We start from the raw sequence: 20,908 nt of genomic DNA, 5'->3' as shown, positions 1-20,908 counted from the left end.
AGATAATGCTTTCCAAACATTATCTGTAATGCGGTTTTGTTTTTTTTTTCACTCCCCAAGTTCTTCCTCCCATATGCCTGTCTCCTTAATCCCATTAGGGCTATGTGCTACACCTGGAACAGACAGGAAGGTATGGTATGAGATGAAAGTGGAGAAGTCTGAGTTTGAGAACGATTGCAAAGAAAGAAAAAGCGGAAAGCAGGATCAAAAAGTGTCAGACATGATAAAATACAAAATAATCACACCGTTAAAAGAAAATTGGTCATGTGGAGGCTGGGTCTGTCAAAACTCATAAAATTGTACACCCCCAAAAGAGTGAATTTTACTGTATGTAAATTTAAAAAGCATGGGGAAAAAGGCAGCATAAATAACCATAAAATGTCATGTTTGTACAGCAATGTGGATATACTTAATGCTGGATTGTGTATCTAAAAATGGTTAAGATGGTAAATTTATGTTATGTGTATTTTACCACAATTAAAATTTAAATTCAGACCTACAAAAAATGTAATGTCTGTATAATGGACTATTATATAGTTATTAAAACAATCTCTCCAAAGAATTAGTAATAAAATGGGGGGACTACTTGTTATATTAGATTAAAACTAGTACGAAGTTGAATTAGTAGTATGCTTTCACATCTGTGAGTCATGCAGAAATGCTGGATCATTAAATGCCAAAATACTGAGAGTGAAGGTCTTGGTGATGGGATTTTGAAAGATTGATTAGTCTCCTTGGCATATTATTAGTTTTCACTTACTCTTTTTGTAATCAGTAAAAATGGAATCATCAGCAAATATGTGCAATGAATTGCATATTACTGAAATAGATTATCAGTTATTTCATAGAGGCTCCTATTTAAACCATACCAGCCAAAAATCAGATCCACTCAGATTCACTTTTCGTTTTTTAGAGAGGGAGGAGGGAGGGGCAGAGGGAGAGTAAAAGAGAGAATCTCAAGCAGACTCCCGGCTGAGCAGTGAGCCCAGCACAGGGCTCCATCTCAAGACCCTGCGATCATGACCTGAGCCAAAATCAAGAGTCGGATGCTTAACCGACTGAGCCACCCAGGTGCCCTCACTCAGATTCACTTCTTAAAAATTTCTTTTCTTGGGGCGCCTGGGTGGCTCAGTCCTTAAGCGTCTGCCTTCAGCTCAGGTCATGATCCCAGGGTCCTGGAATCGAGCCCCGCATCAGGCTCCCTGCTCCTTGGGAAGCCTGCTTCTCCCTCTCCCACTCCCCCTGCTTGTGTTCCCTCTCTGGCTGTCTTTCTCTCTGTCAAATAAATAAAACCTTTAAAAAAAAAAAAAAATTTCTTTTCTTGCAGCGCCTGGGTGGCTCAGTCGGTTAAGTGTCTGCCTTCGGCTCAGGTCATGATCCCAGGGTCCTGGGATCGAGTCCCGCATCGGGCTCCCTGCTCAGCAGGGAGCCTGCTTCTCCCTCTTCCTCTGCCCCTTACCCCCTGCTTGTGATCTCTCTCTCTCTCAAATAAATAAAATCTTTAAAAAATTTTTTTAAAAATTAAATTTCTATTCTTCTAGGACTAAATATTTTAAAACATTGAAATAGTATCAACTGACTTTCAATGCAAGATGTTGAGTTAAGCCTGTGTTTAGCTTTCTTTGCTGCAAATCTGCCATTGAACTGACCAGGAAAACCAAAGGTAAGGATGTGTGATTGAAAAGTTGGGAAAGGTACCATGAGCAGACCAGCTAACTTTAAGGAGTTAATATAAACTATGAAGCAGCAAGCACTGATTGAGGAAAGTACCTGGCAGATGGAATCTCAAGCATCCAAAGGAAGAATCTGCCTAGAGAATGAGTGGCAGGATTCTAGACCCAGTGGCTGGAGGGGAGGATAGTGTTTGTGGCGGTCATTCCTGGAGGATTCTCAAGCCTATAGATGACTTCAGACCCTATAGCACCAGCCTCCCAAGAAAGTCACCTGGACACTATTTTGTAGCTTCCGTTCAATAAGGTCAATAGCTGGAATAAATTGTAGAATGTTGCCGCAAGCAAATGTCTAACAGAGACCATCGTATCGATTACAGAAGGAGGTCATGGAGAGCCCAGCCAACTTAGGTTCCTTCAGTGAGTGAGGGACATGGTGCATGAATGCGTCTACCCGTAGTTTCCTATTCTTTTTCACAGAAAAAACCCACAAGTATGCACACACGTTATACATTAATTTCAGTGGTTATATGGCTCCCAGGGTAAAAACTGCACGTAAGTAATGTCATTACATTAATTCAACTAAAGAATTCACTCTCTATTTAAAGTGACACTTTCATGAGATTTTTGCCCTCCTGATTTTTGAATGTTATTTCTTAGAATTTAAACTTTGAATCTCTGAGGTAACGTGGACTAATAAAAGTTTTATCAGTATCACCTTGTATTGACCTGCCTCTCTTCCTCCCTCCCTCCCTCCCTTCCTTCCTTCCTTCCTTCCTTCCTTCTTTCCTTCTCTCTCTCTCCTCCCTCCCTCCCTCATTTCCTCCCTTTCTTTCCTTCTCTTTCTTTCTTTCTTTCTTTCTTCGTTCCTTCTTCCTTCCTTCCTCCTTTCCTCCCTTCCTCCCTTCCTTCCTCTCTCTCTTCCTCTCTCCCTCCTTCCCTCCCTCCTTCCTTCCTTTCTTCTTTCCTTTGTGCTGCTTGTCAGTTCTATGAAATCATTTCTTTTTCCCTCTTTTTTCCTCTAGGAATTGTGAAGGGCAGAATATTCGATACAAGACATGCAGCAACCATGTAAGTTCTGTAATAAAAATCTATAATCCAATAATGTTCATGTGTTAAGTTGGAAGACTATGTGTACTGTAAAGCTGATGGCCCCTTGGTACCCTTTGGGGAAAATTTAAACATTTTTTTAATTGACAACAGGTTTTGTGTATCTCATACCTTCCTTGTGTACTACCTTTTTAGGCCATTTCACATTTATAAACTGATTTGGTAAATATTTAATAATTTCTGAATTCATAGAAACAATACCTGATACCTGTAAGTGCCTTCAAAGTTCAAAGAGCTTTATGCACAGTATGTCACCGGAACCCCACCCTGTCTCTGAGATACAGGCAGACGAGGTGTGGTTATTTCTCTTTTGCAAATGAGGGGCCCTGGGGTAAAATTAGTTTCCACCGGTCACAAAGGAAGAGCACAGACTTGAACTGGTCTACTGCTGTTTTTCCTGCCCCAAACCACCTGTCCTGCCCACTGCAAGATGTGTTTAAGAGTGCTCTGTCGGTGATTCAAGGAAATCATACGTAGGGACAGGTTTGTAAACCTCTCTCTTGTTCTACAACGATGAGCACTAAAAAAATTCAAACCTTTTGCTTTACAGATCTGAAAATGCAAAGTAAATGTCAGAAGGAATCTGTCCTAATTTACCCTTAAAACATGTCCCTTGTTTGTGATACAGACCCAAATCAAAATGACGCGAATAAAAAGGAAATTATTAGAATCTGGACATCTAAGTGAGATTTAGATTTTTTTTAATCCATTTCTTCTCCCTTGGTTGTAATTAATTTATTTCAAAAGTTTCACTCACTTGGGCTCTGTCCCTCTTGTTCTGGGCCAGTATAAGACAGAAGTCCTGTCTGAGGGTCTTTATTCCGCAGACCCAGACTCGTCCTGGGAGGGCAGCCTGCCAAGCCTGGGCAACAGTGAGTGGGTAGTGTGAGCCAGACCTTCTGACCACAGGGCTCAGCCGTGTTTTCAGTCTGTTTTTATCAGGGATGAAGCAGAAGTGTTTGTCTTTCTATCTCAACTGGTTTCAAACTCAAGTGGGAAATGTGGGTACCTATTTGTTGGGCATTCAAACTCCAATATCACTCAGCCCTGGGACAGACAGATTGGTGTCCACCATGTCCTTGGAGGAATTTGGGGCCACAAAGCAAATAGATTTCGCATGTTCTCTGACCGGCTGGAGGGCCGAGGACTTGGGGGACACGTGTGCGTGATGCTTAATTAAATGAGCTGAGGTCCGGGTTGGGGCGCAGGAGGCAGAGAGATTGATTTGAGCACAGATCAGACATTTAGTTACAAACACAGTCTGGCTTTGTTTTTCCATGCAAGCACGTGAATGCATTAGTAACCTGAGGGTTTTATCTAGGAGACATTTTAATCTACTACATTTTGCCTGGGTGCATATTTTTGTTTTGTTGTTGTTTGTTTTTAGGGTTTTTTTTTTTCCTTTTTATAAAGTGCTGCTTTAACAAATTACCACAAATTCCTTGCAGCCATTCAACAATAAATTCCACAACAGTATCCTAGCCAGCAGTACTCTGAGACTATCTAGGGGAATTCTTTTAAATTTTAAATGCCCAGATCAGGGTGTTGCCATTTGAGATTTCATTCTTGGGTTTCTGTGTGTGTGTGTGTGTGTGTGTGTGTGTGTGTGTGTGAGAGAGAGAGAGAGAGAGAGAGAGAGAGAGAGATTCTGCTCTCGCTAATTCCAAAAAGGTACCTTTCTTCAACACAAGTATTAAGAGGGTCTAGGAGTGTTGGGTCATACAGTGTAGACATACAATGTAATCTACTAAAATCAGTGCATACTAGCTGCAGTGGTTAGGACTTGGGTGCGCTTGAGTGAAGATCCCAGGCCCCTGAGGCTCCGTGGGTCTTGGGAAGACCTGTTGTCTCTACGTGAAGGCCCCTCTGTGAGGATCCTGCAGAAACCTTTACCACCTCTAGGCTGGTGAGGAATAGAGGTTTAGAAGGTGGTGACCAGTGGGGAGGACTGCAAAGTGAAAGTTGCCCTTTTTCGTTCTCAGAGTTGGGGTCCTTAGAGAGATTTCATAAGAATGCGGCATTAATCGCTGTGCTTGCCATTGCAAACTCAGAGTTTTAAACAAAATTTCTTTCAGGGAAATAAGGGGGGTCGTGGCAAGTCTTTCCGAGCTGTAGCACTCAGGAAACCCCTCCACCTCCGTGTGCCAGGCCCTGCTGCTGTGCATCCTCAAGCCCTCCCGCAGATCGGAGTGGATCTGCGCAGCAGGGCTGGTGGTCTTCCCAGGAGAGATGACGCAGTGTGTTCGTGGGAATATACCGTAGAAACACAGCCAGGATGTCAGGCATCCTGAGTGGATGTAACCACGTGAGCTTAGGGTACAAAGATAGTCACGTCTTTTCTTGAGTTGCTTCCTGCTTTATTAATTGGGGTTTAGAATCACCCTTTTGAGATCTCCCCCTCCCTGCTACCCAGGGTGGTGCAGAGGGCAGGAGCGGGGGACCAGTCTGCAACCTACCTCCACTGGGGAGAGACGTGAGGTCCCATCAGTGCACCCCTGCTGTTGCTTCTCATGGCCATTCAGTGTCCCCGTGGGAGACAGGCCATGCCCCCTTAACGGTCAGCGGTTTCCCTTTTCCCTGGAAATGGGGCCCATCACCCACTCTTCTGAAGGAAGCTGCCTTTAGTGATTCCAAGATGTGGCACTCTTATGAGGGAGATTTACCTTGTGATTCAGAGATGCCTACATCTATATTTCTGGGGGCACAGGAGCCCATCCGATGGGGCCGCAAGATCCCCTGTTTCCCCACTGAGGGACCTCACCGTCTTGGTGATCAGGGAAGTCTGCTCCGTGGAGGAACGGAGGTCACTGCTGCGGGACCCCAGAGACCTACCGTTCCCTCCCATCCCAGAGGTCACTCCTACTTCTTTCTATTCCTCCACGTGATTATCTGAAGGCTCAGGCTCTCGGCCTCAAAACCACAGGGCTTGTCATCTGTATGTGCCAGCTGTTGAATTCTTAACCAAACTTAATAATAATAATAATAATAATAATAATAATAATAATAACAACAACAGATCACACGTATCCACTACTTCCTGAATGCTAAACATTGTTCTAAGTGCCTATCCATGAATAAACTGATTTAATCCTCATAATATCTCTACAAAGTAGGTATTATTTTTATTTCCACTTTTTAAAAAACATTTATTTATTTGAAAGAGAGAGCAGGGGAGGGGCAGAGGAAGAGAGAGAGGGAGAATCTCAAACAGACTCTGTGCTGAGCACAGAGCCCAACGTGGGGCTCGATCCTGCAACCCTGAGATCATCACTTGAGCCAAAAATCAAGAGTCAGACGCTCAACTGACTGAGCCACCCAGACACCCCTTATTTCCACTCTTACACAGGCGGAAATGTAGGAAATGCGCCCAAGGGCACAAAGCTGAACTAGACCCCAGGCAGTTGGGCTCCAGGCTCTGGAGTGCAGGCTTCTACCCACTCTGCTACACCAGACTGCCTCTTGGAAAGGAGCCTGAAAGGAGCTTTGTTAGATGATTGATTATGGTACAAATAGTAGTCTCAAACGTGGCTGCTCCCCCCAACCCACGAGCACATGACTCACGGGGGGAATTGCAGGGACATCCCCCTTTCAGATACCGTTATAGAATCGCCAACCCCAGGAGCTGTAGGATAGACCTTCTGAATATTCACAGTTGGCAAGGGACAGAAGTCAGGGAGAGGAGAGGCAACGGAGGGGAAGTCACGGAAATGAAGTCCTCCATGGCCGTGGGCCTTCCACGCCAGTGGCCCGAGGTGGGGGGAGAGGGTCCCCGAAACAGGGGAGGGTCGGGCTTTACGCGGACAGACCTTGACCGCCCCATTTCTGATCTCTGCCCCCCTCAGCAGAAGATACCTGAGAAAAATAGGCTCCAGGCACTCAAGGAAGGATCGAATGTCCTTTTGTTAGGAAGTGTGGGTGTGACGGGGATACACATTCAGAGGGCGGAGAGGAAGAAATCCCACTCCTGGTGTGCAGGAATGGGAGGCGCGGCCAGGCAATGAGGACCACACTGCCCTCCCTGCGAAATCAGGCTTTGCTTCCGCAGCTCTCCCTGGGGTCATTCTGTTGGGGAAAATGGGGCTTTGGGCTGGAACAGCCCCTAATCCCTGGTACCTGCCATCTTCAGAGATAACCCTCCAGTCAGCGCTCAGCAAAGACCCTGACGGTCAGGGCGGGGCCCCTGAGGCCTCAGTGAAGAATTTTCCTTATCAGGCATCTCCCAGAGCAATTGGAGACTTTCCAAGGGAAGCCATGCATGTCAGCAAGGAGTTCTACTACTTGAATTCACTGACTACTCATTTTTTAACACCAGGGTTTATGGGATCAAAGGCAGTGCTGGAAGAGAGCAAAGGGAAAATACCTTTAAAAACAAGTATATCATGATTTGGTCAGAGTGTTTTTGCAGCATGAACACATTTTTATGTGAGCACAGAGGGAGCAGTGGTTAATTCTGCACAGTGGGGTCCCTGATGGCTTTCCAGAAGAGACAACATTTGATGTGACCCTTGAAAGACTCTTCATGCCACAGGTCCTATGGATGGCTAGTTTCTGGCAGTTTCCTCTTAGAGGTGTTCTTTACTTTCCACTGTCACTGCTCCTACCCCAATCCATGCTGCCGTCACAGAGGTCCTCCTAAAGTGCCACGCTTTCAGTCCCCTTTGTGGATCCTCATTGCTTTTAATTCCCCTGACTTGCATCAACTCACAAACTTTCACCTTTGCTGGCCATGCCTGGTCCCGGTCCCTCATCGCTACTGACTTCATTTCTGCTGTGTCCCTGTTGTTTGTGTTCTTTCCTGCAGTTGTTCTAAACACAGCAGGCCATCCCTTAAATCTCATCTGAAACGTCACTTTTCCATGATGCACCATTTGCTAACTGCCTTCTTATAATGGCCACTCACAGTAACTTGTTTTCATGCTAGAAATTTTGGCATTGGTTATATTAGAGGATCCCAAAATTTAACGCATAGTACAACTTGGATATGAAGATAAAATAAAAATTTTAAATTTGCTTACAGTAGAAATCACATTTCTCCTAAGTCTCTACTCACTGGTTATCTGGGAAAAATGACCTAAATATATAACCCATGTAAAAACTTGGTTCAATCCTATTATATAAATCATCCCTTAGCTAATGGTCTCTCTTATGCATAAAAATGCTCTGTTTTTTAGGTGATCTCCCTGTCTGGGCATTTCTCCCTAAGTTGTCCATGAGAATGGTTTGCATATCCTCATGGCTTGAGGAAGGAAACGAGATCTCTGTCTTTGGCATGGTCCTTGAATGGGTACTAGTTGTATCCTCCTTCCCCTCCTTCTCCCTCTTCTCCTAATCCCTGTCCTCCTCCTCCTTTTCCTTTCCTATGCTTTCCAGACTGGCTGCCCCCTCCTAAGTCCAGTCTTCCTGATCTAGGATCTATTCTTTCCATATTAACTCCACTTAATCAATTTTTTTTTTAGATTTTTATTTATTTACTTTAGAGACAGAGAGAATGCAGGAGGGGGAGGTACCAAGAGAGTGAGAGAGAATTCTAAGCACACTCCCTGCTGAGCATGGAGCCCGATGCTGGGCTCAATCCCAGGACCCTGAGATCATGACCTGAGCTTAAATCAAGAGTCAGATGCTTAACTGACTGAGCCACCCAGGCACCCTGCCACTTAATCAATTTTTAATTTAACACTTGGACAACAATTTTATTTCCTTCATCCAACGCCTTACTTGTGAATCTATAAATACAAACAGTAACCCACTGTGTCAGTGTATTTCACGCAGGAGGTGCTGCTTCTCCAATAAGATCGCCGGCTCTCGACATGAGAACGGTAGATTATATTCTTCTTTTATGTTCTCCACAGCAAGTAACCTAGGCGAAGCCCATAAAGTATATTTAACAAATGTGTTGTCTTAACTGATATGAAGAAATGCTTCTCAGGGAAAGGGAAGCAGAAAAATGTTTGGTATTCAAGCTTCCTAAATGTCAACTAAACTATTTAAGACACAAGAATCCCTAGATTGTCTTGAGCCAGCGCAGGGGACCCAGCAGAAGCCGACTAGACAGGCTTAGTGTTGACACTGGAAGGATGCCAAGTAAATGAAAGTGCTTAATGTAAGCCCTCCATGTCTTGCAAGATTACTAGAAAGCGGTATCATATAATGGAACACTTGTTACTTTGGGAATCGGTCTTGGCTCTGTCATAGTCTAGCTGGGTGTCTTTGGGCTAGTGACTGAAGACTTTGAGGATCACAGTTTCCTCTGTTTGTAAAATGAGGGTAATGATAGTTCTGACCCACCTACCTCAAAGGGAATGTCCATATGATCCCTTGTAAACAGGAAAGCATTGTCCAGATACAAGGGTGTCTTCATCGGGATCATCATTTCCCAGGAACAGAAGCCCACTCAAAATAGCTCAAGAAAAATGGGATTCACTGGATGGATGTGTGGATATTTAATGGAATTTGGGCATCAGCACACCTTAAGGGCCTGGACCCAGGAATCAGAAAGTGAGAAGCCCAAGTTATGTAATCTTATTGAAATACATGGTTTGTCATTGTTCCTTCTTTCGTGTCTAATTCATTCTTCTTTGTTGTGAGAACTGGCTTGCTTTGCTTCAACAGGCATCTCATGAAAGAGATGGTTAGCTCAGTCTCAGACTGATGAGAGTCCTCAGCTCTTCTATTGCAATTCCAAATTCCTGGGAAAGACTGTCCTGGTGTGGACCAGGCGTGTGCCTCTGACCAAGGAGGCCGGGTCCTGTGTCCAAACCTGGCCACCCTTTCAGCAAGGACTCAGTGTAGGCTGGCATCCTCGGCTGTCTGTTAATTAAACCTTGTTAATTTTGTGAAACTTCTTTGGTTTCTGGAGTTTAAGGCAGTCAGTGGTCAGACAGCAAGAAATTTCAGTCCCTAGAGCATGCTGGCCACATCAGTGAGCCTAATGTCAGGGAGGTTGTTTTCACAGTGCTCTCTTACACTCCTTGGCTTGGGGTTCAAAGAGTCAGATACAGAGAAAACTAGCCGCGGTTAAGGGAAGAAGGCGCCATACAATTTTATCAACTGATGATCTTCCCTGGGGCCGGACGGAAAACAGTCCTCATTTCAATAGAGAAAGGTCAACCAGTTTCAGTCTTTAGTTTAACTCTCTTCCATAGGTGTGACCTGGGTTAAGGTTTGATCTTTCTGAAACAAGAAAAATGTGGATGCAGTTAAAGATTTTGGAAGAATTCACCACAAACTAATACAACTAATCCCAGGGGAATGTTTATTTCTTATATTTTATGTCTTCCCTACCTACTTCCAAAAAGGATTTGAGGCAGATTATAAAGGCCAGAAGCATAAACACAGCAAGATACAAAAGTTAAGTAGTAAAAAGGGGAGAAATGAAAGAAATTATATTTTAAGATTCTGGCTGATAATTTATTAATAATTATTTGTAGAAAAAATAATGTTAGGTTTTTACCTTGCACCACACATCAAAATAAATTCCCAATGTAACAAAGTGTTAAATAGGGGCGCCTGGGTGGCTCAGTTGTTGGGCGTCTGCCTTCGGCTCGGGTCATGATCCCGGGGTCCTGGGATCAAGCCCTGCATCGGGCTCCTGCTTGTCGGGAGGCCTACTTCTCTCTCTCCCACTCCCCCTGCTTGTGTTCCCTCTCTCGCTGTGTCTCTCTCTGTCAAATAAATAAATAAAAATCTTAAAAAAAAAAAGTGTTAAATGTAATTGCTAAACTATAAAGGAGATAGAAAAATACATTTCAGTATTTATCTGTTCTTAGGCAGGGTAGAAAAAGCATTTCTAAACTTATTAATGAGGGAAGAAGCCTTAAAAGGAAATATTAATAGAGCTGATTACGGAAATATAAATTTTCTTGACTTTGCAAAGCAACCAAACCAAAATCAAATGGGGAAAATATTTCCAGTGCAGATGGCAAAGAGTTGATAACTTCGTTAGGAAGGCTGATAGTCTTATCTGTTAAAAATAGTAAAAAGGCAAACATTCCAATAGATAAATGAAGGACAGAAAACAAGAAATTTTTGAAGAGTTAATACAAAAAGCAAATATATGTGAAAGTGATCAAACCTATGAAAGGAAATGTAAATTAAAATAATGAAATTCTATTTAACATGATAGAAAAATGTTAAGCTGAGAAGAGAGATTGAGAAAAAGGGAACTTAGGGAGCCTGGTGATAATAAGGAGGGAAATTCCTGGAGGGCAATTTGGCAATATTTTGAAAAGCTCATGAAACACACCCTTTTTCTCAGAAAGTTTATTGCCAGAAATTCGTTTTTGGGAAATCATCAAGGATTTGTGTAAAGATTTAGGTATAAGAATCTTTGTCTTTTATTCTTTTTTTTTTAATAGAAACTATTTCCCAAAGGTTTTATAAGGACCATTGATTACTTTTGTAATAAGAAAAAAATACAAAATAATTTATTGCCTTTCTGTATCTGTTTTCTTTCATTGGGAAGTTTGTATAGAATTAATTAATTCCCATCAATTAGGAAGTTTTTACCCAACTCTGAAGAATAAAGTAACCTTTTGTCAGCCAGCATCTGGCTTTGGAAATACCAGATGGGAGGGATTAGTAATTAAGTAAAAAGATATCTGAGTCATCAACACTTGCACACTTTTTACTATTATTATGAGAACTCCCTAGAGCATTTACTTAGAATTTCCTTGCCGTTGTTGTAGACGGAATTTGAAAGAGCTCCATTTTGTCCTTCCACATCCTCCCGTGGGTTGAAGGCAGGCACTTGGTTCCAGGAAAAAGCAGTGGCTGGGGGCCCAAACCAGGGAAGGAGGGCACATGAATTAACAATCACAAAAACAGAAACAAAGAAACAAACACAGGTTCTCACAAAGCACGGCAATTTTGGGGCGAAAGTGGGGGCAAGTAATCCTTCCATTGAAATGGTTCTTGAAGGCATGGACGATAATTAATATCCCCTATAAAGAGCTGGAGTCCCCTGGAAGAATTAAAAGCAAGATGGTTAAAAGAGAGCATTTAAATAGAGTGGAGAAATGAGGTGACTCCAAGGTGAGAGGCCAGTGGTGGGGTCTGGTCTCGTGAGACTCTTGTAAACTTGTTCAGCCTTTGGGTGGCTGATCTCCCTGTGTGATGTGCGTGTGGCCCTTCTCCTCTGCTCGCAGGACTGCCCTCCGGACGCGGAGGACTTCAGAGCCCAGCAGTGCTCTGCCTACAATGACGTCCAGTATCAGGGGCGTTATTATGAATGGCTTCCCCGGTATAACGATCCTGCGGCCCCCTGTGCGCTCAAGTGTCATGCACGGGGACAGAACCTGGTAGTGGAGTTGGCACCCAAGGTCCTGGATGGAACTCGCTGCAGCACAGATTCCCTGGACATGTGCATCAGTGGAATTTGTCAGGTAAGCCACACCTGCTTCCCATACCCCCGGGGCCAGCACGTGCCACGCCCACTCTCCATACTGAGACTCTCTTCTTTGTGCAGATGAAATACTGCCTTTGATACTTGTCATGTAAAAAAATATGGTAGAGAGTATCACTCACCTTCAAATTATGTTTTACTTATTTAAAATAGTGTAAACTTTGTCCAGGTAGACTCAAAAGATTGCAGTAGAGGACATCTTATTCCTCTAGGTCAGTGGTGCTCCAACTTGAAAGGGCATCAGATTCACCTGAAGGACTTGTTAAAACACGGGGGGCTGGGCCCCCACCCCCAGAGTTTCTGATCCAGTAGATCTGGGCTGGAGCCTGATAATTTACATTTCTAACAAGTTCATGGGAGATGCTGATGCTGCTGGTCCAGGGCCCCATTTAGAGAACCACAACTTTGGAAGGGTAACGTCAATAGGTTCTTTGAGCCTTTTAACAACTAACTGTTTTATTAAAATTTATTGTTTTGGGTCTTTGGGAGCAGTGACTTACTTACTAAAAAATTAGCATGAGTGCGTTCCAGCAGATTTTTCAGAGTGGAGTTTGCAAAGCTGTGATGCATGGAACTGAGACATAGAACCCCACGCCCTCCCCCAGCTTGCAGTGGGTATGAGGATTCAGGACACTGGGACAGGTGGCTGAGATGGTATGGGGATGGCAGGGAAATGATGAGATTCCACCCCATTCCCTTAATCTCTAGAAAAATATTTTAAAAGAATTATGTCTAGTATTCCGTACCTTATTATGCTCTTATAACAAAAACAGTATGAATAAGAGCAACACCCCAACCACCTACCAAGTGTCGGGCATTACCAGCCATCTCAGTTGTCACACGGTCCAAGACGAACCATGATCTTGCTCTTCAGAGTAGCTTCTCCTTCCTGCATCTGCTCATCTAGAAAATGGCCTCCGGTTGCTCACTGCAAAATTCTGGGGTCCTTCTTGATTCTCCTCTTTCAACACACACATCTAATCCATTGTCATTCTGTATTCAAAAGTCTTTTTTTTTTTTTTTTAATCAACCATTCTTTTCTGTCTGCATGACTTCTTTTTTGGTCTAAGCCTTCATCAACTCTGACCTAAACTGCATGGCTAGCCTCCTCTCCTGATCTCTCAGCTTCCACCACTGTTCCCCTCAGGTCCATTTTCCACACAGCAACCGAAGTGATTGCTTTAAAACCTAATCCCTCGATGACTTATCATTGCATTGATGGTGAAATCCACCATCCTTTTTTGCCTTTCCAGGCTCTTCCTGGACCCCCACCCTTTTAAAAAATAGACTTAATTTTCTAGATTCACGGCAAAATTGAGTAGAAGGTACAGAGAATTCCAATCTTTCCCCTACCCCTTCATATGTGTAAACTTGTCCACTATTAAAATCCTGCACCAGAGTGGTACATTTGTTTTGATCAATGAACCTACATTGACACGTCATTATCACCCAAAGTCTGTGTTTACTCTTGGTGATGTGTATTCTGTGGGTTTTGACAAATGTTTGTTGGCTGTTTCTACCAGTAGAGTATCTTACAAAGTAGTTTCACTGCCATGAAAGTCCTCTCTGTTCTGCCTATTCATCGTCGCCTCCCCTGCTAAGCCCTGGCAAGCACCGATCTTTTTATTGTCTCCATAGTTTTACCTTTTTCAGGATGTCATATAGTTGAAATGATAGAGTATGTATGATTTTCAGATTGACTTCTTTCACCTAGTAGTATGCATTTAGGTATCCTCCATGTCTTTTCATAACCTGGTAGCTCATTTCTTTTTATTACTAATATTCCATTGTCTGGATGTACCACATTTTACTTATCCTTTAAAAAGGGGATTCTTGTAGACAATGGATAATTGGATTTTGTTTTTTGATCCACTCTGACAATCTTTGTCTTTTAATTGGTACATTTAGGTCAGTGATGTTTAAAGTGATTATTTACCATATTTGTTACTGTTTTCTATTTGTTACCCTTGTTCTATATTCCTATTTTTTGTTCACTGTTCTGGTTTTTGCAGTTTTAACCGAGCATTTTATATGATTGCATTTTCTTTCCTTATTTAATACATCAGTTATACTTTTTGTTTTTGCCTTTTTTAGTAGTTGCCCTACAGATTGCAGTATACATTTATAACTAGTCCAAATTTACCTTCAAATAACACTATACTGCTTCTTGGGTATAGTGAATATACAAGCAGCAAAGTAATAGTAACACCAAAATCCTGATTTCTCCCTATAACCCTTGTGTCATTGCTATCATCCATTTCACTTATGCATAAGCATATGTAAGCATATATCTACACAAATATACATATATAAGCATACACAATCGAATACATTGTTGCTACTATCATTTTGATAAACTATAATCCTTTAGATCTATTAAGAATAAGAAAAAATTTTTTTTTAAATTTTTTTTATTGTTATGTTAATCCCCATACATTACATCATTAGTTTTTGATGTAGTGTTCCATGATTCATTGTTTGTGCATAACACCCAGTGCTCCATGCAGAACGTGCCCTCCTCAATACCCATCACCTGGCTAACCCATCCTCCCACCCCCCTCCCCTCTAGAACCCTCAGTTTGTTTTTCAGAGTCCATCGTCTCTCATGGTTCGTCTACCCCTCTGATTTCCCCCCCTTCATTCTTCCCCTCCTGCTACATTCTTTTCTTTTTTTTTTTTCTTTCTTAACATATATTGCATTATTTTTTTCAGAGGTACAGATCTGAGATTCAACAAAAATTAATGTTTTTATTTTATTTTCCTTTATTCATTTTCCAGTGCACTTCCTTCTTTATATAGATCGACATTTTTGACCCATATCATTTTCCTACTCTGAAGAACTAGGTCCACTAGCAAAAAACTTCCCTCAATTTTTGTTTGCCTGAGGAAGTCTTGATTTCTCTTTCACTTTTGAAGGATAATTTCATAGGGTACAGAATTCTGGGCTGGTGCTTTTTTTTTTCTCTCAGCACTTTAAATATTTTACTCCACTGTCTTCTTGCTTGCATGTTTCCTAAGGAGAAGTCAGATGTAATTCTTGTCTTTGCTCCTCTGTAGGTAAGGTGTTTTATTCCTCTGGCTTCTTTCCAGATTTTTTTTATCTTTGATTTTTTGCAATTTGAATATGATATGCCTACATGTAGTCTTTTTGGCATTTACCTTTCTTGGTGTTCTTTGAGCCTCCTGGCCCTATGGACTTGTGTCTGATATTAATTGGGGGGGAATTCTCAGTCATTATTGCTTGAAATACTTCTCTTCCTTTCTCTTTCTTCTTCTTCTGGTATTCCCACTACACTCAGGCCACACCTTTTGTAGTTGTCCCACAGTTCTTGGATGTTCTGTTTTTGTTTTGTTTTGTTTTGTTTTTTGTCCAGTCTTATTTTCTTTTTGATTTTTTATGTGGGAAGCTTCTGTTGACTTCTCCTCAGAGATTGCACTCTTCCCCCTTTTGTACTGTTTTTCCAATTCTGCAAAGTGCCAGAAAGCTCTTACACATACTGTCCCCACTGCCTTCCACCTAATGCTCTTAGCTACTCTTACTCTCTCTTTTTTTTTTTTAAAGATTTTATTTATTTATTTGAGACAGAGAGAATGAGAGAGAGAGAGCACATGAGAGGGGGGAGGGTCAGAGGGAGAAGCAGGCTCCCTGCCAAGCAGGGAGCCCGATGCGGGACTCGATCCAGGGACTCCAGGATCATGACCTGAGCCGAAGGCAGTCGCTTAACCAACTGAGCCACCCAGGTGCCCTACTCTTACTATCTTTATGATATCAGCTTAATATCACTTCCTTAAGAGGTCTTCTGGGATTATTCTACCTAAATTAGTCTTCCTGGTTATATTATACTACCTTTTAATTGCACTGATAGTATTTCATAATTACATATTTATTTGTGTGATAATTTGATTATGACATTCTCCCATACTGGAATGTAAGTTCTTTAAGGACAGGAATCACACATATTGCTCACTGCCATACCCCCAAATGCCTACCATGTCTGGCCCCATAGAGGGTCGTCAGTAAAAACTGGTTGAACAAATGAGTCTTATCCACTTGGAAATGCAGAGGTTATTCACATATTTTGGTCCCTCTTTTATTTCTCTCTCAGCCTCCAGTCCTGCATTTATTGCTCAGTTTGATGTCCATTCTGGGAGATTCCACAAATTTTGCCAATTCAGCATGCTCCTTCCTCTGCCTCAAATAAATTAGTATTGTTCTTCCCAGATCCATGAGTTATTCCAACTGCTATTCCTATTCATTTCTATTTATGGCACCAGAATTCTCAATGTTACCTTCCTGAATTCATACTGTCATCAGTGTATTTGCTCACATATGCTCTGTATCCTGCTACCTCCATCATATCGCTCATATTTTACTATTTTTCCCCTTTCACTTTCACCTTTTTACTCCAAGACTAGACTAGCCAATCTCCCTTCGTGGCCTAGCCAGTCTCTCTTCCTTTCTCTCCTACTCTTGAACCATCTTATTTGATACTTGCTATTGACTAGTCTTCCCAAAGGTCAAGGCTTACTACTTCATTCTTCCATTTCATTTGTTGCTAGTCGTTTCTCTTTATACCAGTTCACTTTTGGGCTCTTCCTCTAAATGATAATAAAAGCGAATCACTTGTCAGTGGAATCATGCTTTTTTGTTTTCCAAGTTTTTGACAAGGAGTATGTGTTGCTTGCATAATTAAAAAGAATTATTATTAAAACTAATTTATTTTGGGCTGAAGAAGAATACTCTGGACAAGGTAATGTTTTGACATTGAGGTTTTGAAAAGTTGAGTAGTAGTTACATAAACCAGGATGAGAAAGGGAATCACAAGCAGAGTGAATAGCACTGGTGAAGAGATGTAACAGTAGATATATTTAAGGATCTATGACTCATTCTGTAGAATTGAGGTGAAAAATACCTGTGGGATAATGCTAGAAGTTGAGGTTACAGGCATAGGTGGAAACCAATCATTAACATTCTGAAAGTTACAATAGGAGTCATTGAAGAATCTTACAAGGAATAGGTCAGTTGGGATTGTCTTTAGAAAGATCACTCAAGTGGCAACGTGGCAGATTATTTGGAGAGGACAGGGTCTGGCCAAACAGTAGAAGGTCAAGGGTGGGTTAACAAGAGCTTAGAGTATACAGGGTAGGCTGGATGGAGAAGGGATGACAAATTATAGAGATTAATGAAGAAGATCTTTTAGGACTGGATTGTTATTGGATGTGGGGAGTGAGAAAGAAGTTCAGAATGAAGCCTGGATTTCTGACATGATGACTAAGTGGATAATGAGGCGATTCCTCAAGACAGAAAATACTGGGTGAGGACCAAGTATATGGGGAAAAGATGGTGAGCTTGATGTACCTGTGAATATCGAAGTTGATACACACATTTAGAGCTTAGGAGAGAATTCTAAATGAGAAACACAGATCTGGGGGTCGTCACATGGTTAAAGCTAATAGATGGCCTTGGAGACTGAATAAGAAGAGCAGATTTCCAATGACAGAGTCCTGGCCCCACCATTTTAGGAGCAAGTTTTGGAAGGGGTGCACTTGATGGGGCAGAACTTCTGTAGAATAGCAAAGTAAGAGAAAACCAAGTTAAGTGTGGGTGAGTGTTTAAGAAGAAAAGTCAGCAGTGTCTGATACTTCGGAGGAATCAGGAGAGATAAGAAGGGAAATAGGCTTACTTCATTTGGCCCAAACAAATCCCATTGGCGATCTCAGCTTGAGCTGTCTCAGTGACATGGTTGGAGTGGACACTCATTTGTGACACTCATTTGTGTACATGGATGTACTCATTTCCTGTGGTATTCATTCCTACCATCTCTCAGCCTTGGTGTTTCCAGTAGGTAAAAAAAGGAGGTATTATTCTCCTGGTAGGTCCTATTTTAAACTTGTTCTTTCGCAAACGACATTCCATGAGTCCAGCCCAGTCGCTGTCACACCGGAGGCCTGCAGTCAGCGCTGGCTCCCTTTTCCTGGTTCCTCCTTGTGCTTGTGACCACAGCCCCCTCTTCATATTCATGATCTCAGATGCTGAGTTGGTTCCAGTAGTTTCCAAGGCTTGATGTGGCTTGCAGGGAAAATGTACTGAATTCGTTCACTTTAAAAGTGTGCTTCCTATCATGTTTTCATGATGCTGATGGGTAAGCCCACTCTTTGGGCGGTAACAGGTGATACCCTGGCTGCCGAAAGCTGAGTGCTCTTTCGGCAAGGCTATTTGGGTGAAAAGAATTGTATGCTGTTTCTTCAGAAATGACCGGGACACTCAGGAGAATTCAGATCTTTCCTTCAACAGGATAATGTTCACGCACATTCCCCGTCTTGTACAATGTGGCTGTGGCCATCAGTGGTCACTAGGATGGGAGAGAATAAACTGTGGGATTCTTGCTGCTTGCCTCCAGATGAGCGAACTGAGCCCTGATGTTCACTTGGCACAGACCACACAACATTTCTGCAAGTGTGTTTATGGACTGCTCACTTAAATGAGCAGTCAGCGTGCTCCTGGGGACAACTTTTTGTGAACCTGAGCACGGCAGACAGAATAAGACGATGACACTCACTGAATGAAATTTGCTTCTGCTTTGCAGGTCTGATTTTTATGAGAAACAGGGCCTGGTTGGAAGCATGTCCTCAGAGCAAAGTCTGATTTATCATTCATGTTTACTGAATTCCCTGACAGCGGGTTAGATGAAGAAGCCACTTTGTAGTTACAGTAAAACTAACAGCAACGAACATCCACTGAGTGTTTAGTAAGTGTCAGGCATTGTCTAAAGCACTTGGCTGTGTTAGCTACTCATATGTGTGAGGTAGGTACCGTCATCATCCCCACTTGGAAGTGAGTTTGGAAGAGGCTAAGGAATTTTCCTGCATTGCACAGCTAGAAAGGGGGATAGCTGGAATTTGGACCAGGCAACCTAACCCCAGAATCTGTTTTCTTATCCACTGCACTGTACTGATGATACTTGTACTTTCTATGTCGCCCGAAGTGTGGTTGAAGTTTGGAACAGGAAATGAGATGCGGTTCTGGTGAAGGACAGCCAGGGTGCTAGGTGGGTCGTGCACACAGCACAGTCATGCCCAGACAGACGCTCAGAGACAGAAAGTGCTCGGGCGTGGTCATGCTGAGCACGAGGGCTCTTGGGACCTGGAGAATATGTACCTGCTCATTGTGAAGGGGGCATCTACGCATAAACATACCAGAGTTTCTGTTTGTCAACAGAAGCTGGAAGTCTGGATTTTGACGTGAAATGTCCCATTGAAAATAACACCTTGCTGTTAATGACCTTGCCTTGTTCATGGGTTAAACTGTGCCCTTTCTGACACCGGCCAGCTTTCCTGCAGTAACTGACAACTGCCAAAGCTCAGTGGCTTAAAACAATTAAGGGTTACTTCTTGCTAATGCCACTTGCCCACCATTTGTCAGCAGGGGTCTCTGCTCTTTGAATATCAAGAGATCAGACTGAGGGAGGTTTTATTTGAACACATTTTACATAACAGTAGTAAGAAGGGGAGTGTGTGACTCATGCACTGATCCTTAAAGCTTCTTACCGGAAGCTTCTTACACCAGCAATTAGACTCCTATTTCACTGGCCCAAGACAGTCAAGACCACACTTAATTAGAAGGGGATGGGGACGTAGAGTCATTCCACAAGCTGAAAGGAGAAGCTCCGTATTTTAGGACATCTCTAATGACCACCAGAGCTCCATATACTCTGATTTTCAAGGCAGAAACCTAGAGTTTTTTCTATGGTAGAATCCAGTTTTCAAGAATCTCCAACACAAGTTGACTCAAAAAATTGGTTCTAGAAGGATTAAATTAGACTTACCTAGAAAGATATGTGGCTTAACATGGAGTGATGACACTTATTTATTTCTTTAAAGATTTTATTTATTTATTTGAGAGAGAGAAAGGGAGAGAGTGCATGAGCCAGGGGAGGGTCAGAGGGAGAGGGAGAGCAGACACCTGATGCGGGGCTTGATCCCAGGACCCCGGGATCATGACCTGAGCCAAAGGCAGATGCTTAACTGACTGAGCCACCCAGGCATCCCGATTCCACTTATTTAAATACTATGTTCTTTTAGCCAATTAGGAATTCGTATACAGAAGTGGTGAAATGGTCCTTAGCTGAAGTGATGATTTATGTAGTAGTATTTATTCCCAAAAGCACTGCTCATATATTTTAAATATTTGTTTAAGTCTGATATCTTGTGTGACTTGTCTCATTAACTGCACTGTAGGATATGAGCCTTGTCTTGTTAAATTATACCCCGTAGCACCTGCCTATATAAAAATTGGTTACTTAATAGTTGTTAATAAATTTATTGATATGTTCTATCGATCAGTGGTTTTTTAAATCATTACAGTTAGAGATCTTGACTATGGGAGATGTCACAGAGGTTGAAAACACCTCAGGCAGCTTTTCAAAAGTTGCTTATTATGAATTACGATGAGATCCGAGAGCCCAAATTCAGTAGTCCCTCAGTTTCAAGGGCAGTTCTGACTTAGACCCTATGAATCACAAGGCAACCAGAGCTTCTTCTCAGATACTGTTTTTCTGTGATGTTTTCACTGCTTTTGTTTGGCTGTAAGATTTGGACGAACTGTCACTTGAAACAAAATTCTGAAACAAATTAAGTACCGAGGGAGGTGTTTGCTTGCCTAATGTCTTACAAGGCCCTAAACGCTCTTCAAAACAAGCCCATCCTAGCTCCTAAGCCCACACCCTTT

The 20,908-nt window shown here is 42.3% G+C and overlaps 1 protein-coding gene across 1 annotated transcript in view; it reads left to right on the top strand.

Moving 5' to 3' along the window:
• The window catches only part of ADAMTSL3 (ADAMTS like 3), a 282,288-nt gene that overhangs the window by 81,466 nt on the left and 179,914 nt on the right, over nucleotides 1-20,908 (top strand). Inside the window, exons 4-5 of the mRNA XM_032391915.1 lie at nucleotides 2,696-2,741; nucleotides 11,924-12,160. Coding sequence (XP_032247806.1) covers nucleotides 2,696-2,741; nucleotides 11,924-12,160 — 283 coding nt within the window. The remainder of the gene's footprint in view (nucleotides 1-2,695; nucleotides 2,742-11,923; nucleotides 12,161-20,908) is intronic.

The sequence above is a fragment of the Phoca vitulina genome, unplaced genomic scaffold, assembly GCF_004348235.1.
Source record: "Phoca vitulina isolate PV1807 unplaced genomic scaffold, GSC_HSeal_1.0 scaffold65, whole genome shotgun sequence".
In the NCBI taxonomy this organism is placed as follows: Eukaryota; Metazoa; Chordata; class Mammalia; order Carnivora; family Phocidae; genus Phoca; species Phoca vitulina.
This window is presented reverse-complemented; position numbering and strand designations above follow the sequence as displayed.